Source organism: Diaphorina citri, unplaced genomic scaffold, assembly GCF_000475195.1.
Source record: "Diaphorina citri unplaced genomic scaffold, Diaci psyllid genome assembly version 1.1 scaffold231, whole genome shotgun sequence".
Taxonomy (NCBI): Eukaryota; Metazoa; Arthropoda; class Insecta; order Hemiptera; family Psyllidae; genus Diaphorina; species Diaphorina citri.
This window is the reverse complement of record NW_007377668.1, coordinates 201,621-206,087: the sequence shown is the minus strand read 5'-3', so window position 1 is coordinate 206,087 and position 4,467 is coordinate 201,621. Positions and strand designations below refer to the sequence as shown.

General features: G+C 42.4%; 1 protein-coding gene across 1 annotated transcript; it reads left to right on the top strand.

The window, feature by feature from the left end:
* Positions 1–1,376: 1,376 nt before the first annotated feature.
* LOC103506374 (retinol dehydrogenase 10-like) lies at positions 1,377–4,114 on the top strand. The gene is made up of 4 exons (XM_008470758.1): positions 1,377–1,400; positions 2,325–2,477; positions 3,037–3,281; positions 4,072–4,114. The coding sequence occupies exons 1-4, from the start codon at positions 1,377–1,379 to the stop codon at positions 4,112–4,114; spliced, it is 465 nt and encodes a 154-aa protein (XP_008468980.1).
* The last annotated feature ends 353 nt before the right edge of the window (positions 4,115–4,467 follow it).

Below are 4,467 nucleotides of genomic sequence, written 5' to 3'. Positions count from 1 at the left end.
TTGTACCCCCCCCCCCCCCCCCTCTTCTAAACTTAGCCTCGTGAGGATAATTTATTGATGACCTGATTGAAATCAAAAAGGCAAGGCATAAAACACAACGATCTCATAAATGTCATTTGTCCTTAGAAATTGAAGGGCTGTCTATGCCATTGCCCCCATTAAATATTAAAATACAACCTAGCAAAAAGTTGTGATGAACCTCAAAAACTTGGGACTTTAAGGGCCGCCTCAAAAAACTGAGCAATTAAAGGGCTGCCTCTCTCACATAAAATAAAATGTACCTTTTTTCCCTCGTACATTACCTCATACCTTCATCGCTCTACCTTTTCGTCTCGCATGATTTACTCCAGAGAGTACAGGTTTTTGAAATATTCATACTCTCCTCACTCTTTCCCTTCCTTTTCCCACTTTTTCTAATCCTTCCCCCACCTCCCTTTTTTCCTTTTCCCTAAACACACAACAGCACTTCCATCAAAACCACACATCCCACCTCCAGCCCATCTCTCCAGTGACAGAATGACAAACATGTTAGTATTAGGAGCTGCTTAGATATTCAATGTCCAACACAACCCATCCCCCAACCCATCCGAGAAACCGACACCTCGTTTTGACACCTTGTGCGAAAATAAAAATGCTGACCGCTCTATGTCCCTATATTGGTGTCTGCTTGACTGGTCCCTTGTCTGGGGGATGAGGGATCACCTTGGGAAAAGAGACCGACTGACTGAACTATCTTATGATAAAAGAGATAGCCCGAATCGAAACCAAAATCTAAAGGAAGATTCGTATGGGGAACCAAAATGTGCTGACCGCTCTATGTCCCTATATTGGTGTCTGCTTGACTGGTCCCTTGTCTGGGGGATGAGGGATCACCTTGGGAAAAGAGACCGACCGACTGACTGAACTATCTTATGATAAAAGAGATAGCCCGGATCGAAACCAAAATCTAAAAGAAAAGAAGATTAGTATTAGGGGGAACCAAAATGCAATAAGAAAATTTCGGACTAAATCCAAATTCGTCCAGTAAAACTTACCAAACTCACTTCATTCGTCCATTTTCAGGTGAAATTGCCTGCATTTTTCATTCCTCACCAAAAATTCTCCTGCTTTTTCAACACATTAGGAACAAATAGGACAAAGGAACTACACATGAGAACCTCTTTAACACGTTTGCAATGAGAAATGCACTGCACGAGTATGTAAGACTTTAAAAGGTGCTTGACGGAAAAAAATGAATTCACGATGGAATTCGTCCATTTTCAGGTGAAATTGCCTGCATTTTTCATTCCACACCAAAAATTCTCCTGCTTTTTCAACACATTAGGAACAAATAGGACAAAGGAACTACAAATGAGAACCTCTTTAACGAGTTTGCAATGAGAAATGCACTGCACGAGTGTGTAAGACTTTAAAAGGTGCTTGACGGAAAAAATGAATTCACGATGGAAAATAAAACAATACCTAGCTTGATTCTCTTTTCCGTGTCGCGACTTCCTCTTTCTTCTTTTTCTTCTGCTTTCTCCTTCCTTCTGCCTCTTCTTTGTCTTCTCCTTCTTTTACTTTTTACTTTCCTTATCCTATAGGAAGGAAAGTGATGTAATCGGGTCAAAATTTCGATAGTCAGTTTTTAGTGCCAAAACACGTTTTGAGGTCCCTAGAGCCTATATCCAAAATTTCAGCCATTGGTCCGTGTGTGTGTCTGTGTATCTGTCTGTCTGTCTGTAAGTAAACAAAATATCTCGAGAACGGTAGATAGTCAGTTTTTAGTGCCAAAACACGTTTTGAGGTCCCTAGAGCCTATATCCAAAATTTCAGCCATTGGTCCGTGTGTGTGTCTGTCTGTAAACAAAATATCTCGAGAACGGTATATATATACCTATAAGCTAAAGACTTGAAATTTGGTAGGTATGTAGTTCACAAATGTGAAAAGAATGCAACCCAAAACGTTTGGTTAAAATAGGTGCTGCGGTTGGCGGTATTTTCACCGCTTTTTGCGGGTTTCGACCGTTTTCTGGCGGTTTTCAGATATAGCGACAAAACAGTTAGAGATATTGTAAAAATTAGGGTAAAAGAACACTCAAATAAGCATCATTCAATAGGATGAGGAAAGTCGTGTGATGTTCACATCAGATTTTTTTTTCCCCTCGCCTTCCTTTCTCTTCTTATTCGCATTCTTCTCTTTATTTATTTCTTCTTCTTCCCTTCATTATTTCCCTACCTCAATTTTCTGCACTTTTCCAAAATAAAACAAAATTGTAAAAAAAAAAAAAAAAAAAAAATGTCCTAAAACTTATTAAATAATTAATTATTTTTATTCCCAACAGGTTCGCCGGGTGGCAGAGCGTACACGTCAAGAGGTAGGTGAGGTTACCATGGTGATACACTGCTGTGGACTGTCCAGTCCTCATGCTCTGCTGGACAGGAGTATGCAGAAAGTCAAGCAAACGTTCGAGTTAAGTGTGTTGTCCCATTTCTGGGTAAGTCAACCTTTTGTCCTCTTAGGCCAGCCATCACTATCAGGTACACCTGTCAGGTCCTGACAGGTATGGTCTGCCTCTGAAGTCTACCTGATACCTGATGGTGAGTGGCTGGACTTAGTTTGACCTAATGACAGTAAAAGTAGTAACGTGAGCTCACCTGACGTGATAGTAGTCTAGCTGTCCTGAACGAAATTACCTACATTATGGGGAAACTTTTTTTTTTAAGAGGTTTGACAGAGGGAACTGTAACTACTATGGTCTTATCGTCCCGAAATCGAAGAGAGAAGGATGACAGGATAGGAGAAAGCCAGCCGTTCCGAGAACGAACATAAAATCCGCCCCCGGTGGGAATCGAACCCGCGGCCTAGCGCTTACAAGGCAGACGAACTACCAACTAATCTAACTAGGCTGACAAAGGGGAAACTTTGGACTACATCTTTCTGACATCTTAGGAAACAAAAACGGGTGATAAATAGCTCGGATCATCTCTTCCCCCTCCAATAGGTATGCATGTAAATTTCGGTCCTTAAACTCCTCTGTCTCATTTACTCCCCAGTTGCTGGAGGAATTTCTCACTCCCATGCTATCCTCGGGTCGGGGTCATTGGGTGACCCTCTCTTCCGTGGCAGGACTCACTGGACAACCCCACCATACGTCCATGGCAGCCTCACAGTTCGCGGTTCAGGGTTTGAGCGAAGCTCTGGCCCAACAACTATGGAAGAAGCCCAATGTCCATGTCACGCTGGTACATATCTATCCCTTCCTACTGTCAGCGGATCTCAAGTCTAATATCCGACTGAGGTAAAAAGCTAAGAACTTTATCAGTGGTAACGATATTTTAAGTAGTCCCTCCATCCACCCCTGTTGGGCGATTGAAAGGGGGCACCTGCCGGCTTTCGCCTCAATCCCCCAAGAGGTAACGATCTAGCCTGGTAAGTAGGAAGATGCGAGTTCTAATCCTATAAGTCCAATGTTTATGTGACACTGGTACATACAAAACTAATAACTACCCCAAGTATAATATCCGACTGAGGTAAGAATTAGTGGTAAAGATCTAGACTGGTAAACTAAAAGGCGCGGGTTCGAATCCCAATGTCCATGGAATGCTGATACATGGATCTCAAGTCTCGACGGGGGTAGGAATTAGTAGGTAGTAACGCACGGTAAAGTGAAATACGCGGCGCGGGATCGACTCCTAGAAAACTCAAGGTTCGAGTGACTGGCATACACCTATCTAACCATTGGCGAACCGAGTGAAATATAGGTACTCGTCATAAATTAAAAACAAAACAAATTGATATAGGTCCGCAACACGCGTGCTTATGTATGTGGCTATACCTACACAAAGGTCGTCGCGAAAGCCAGCTGTTTCGAGAACGAACCTTGTCTGGTTTAGGATAAATCCGCCCCGGGTGGGAATCGAACCCGCGACCTAGGTAGACAAGGGAGACGAGCTACCCTCAAAGCTAACTAGGCTGGCGTGTTGCAGTTAAAAGGTGGAGGTAGGTATTTACTACATATCACATACCTCGAAATGGCCATTTTTACTGAAAACTTATACGTACATTCTGATACACATCTTTGTTTCCAGAACGACGATTTATATGATCAATCATCAGCAGTTCCAAGTATAAGCCGTGCCTCAGTTCCCAAATACTGGTGAATTCGAGTGAGTAACCACTCTCTACTGCTCTACTGAGTTCATGAGTAACTCAGTCAAGATACAGAGAGGACCCTCTGAGCATCTTTAATAAGATGGGACATTAATAAACCTTCATTTCAGAGTGTGCTATGCTTGATGACTCATGATGATTCTGTCTGTGGGTCTGTGTTCGTTTATATTGAAGGAGATTTTTTTAGACTGCACATGTACAATGTTCATAAGGTGGATCAAGCGTGCCGGGAGGTGCGTGAACGTCAAGAGTTCGAAGCACCGCCCGGCCTATATTAACACGAAATGAAGTTTTCAGGTTTTTCAGTTTAAATG

Coding starts and splice junctions, on each gene's coding strand:
- LOC103506374 (XM_008470758.1), top strand. CDS start 1,377: ATGAGAAATGCACTGCACGAGTGT. Junction 1,401..2,324: donor GAAATGCACTGCACGAGTGT/GTAAGACTTTAA, acceptor TATTCCCAACAG/GTTCGCCGGGTGGCAGAGCG. Junction 2,478..3,036: donor GTGTGTTGTCCCATTTCTGG/GTAAGTCAACCT, acceptor TTTACTCCCCAG/TTGCTGGAGGAATTTCTCAC.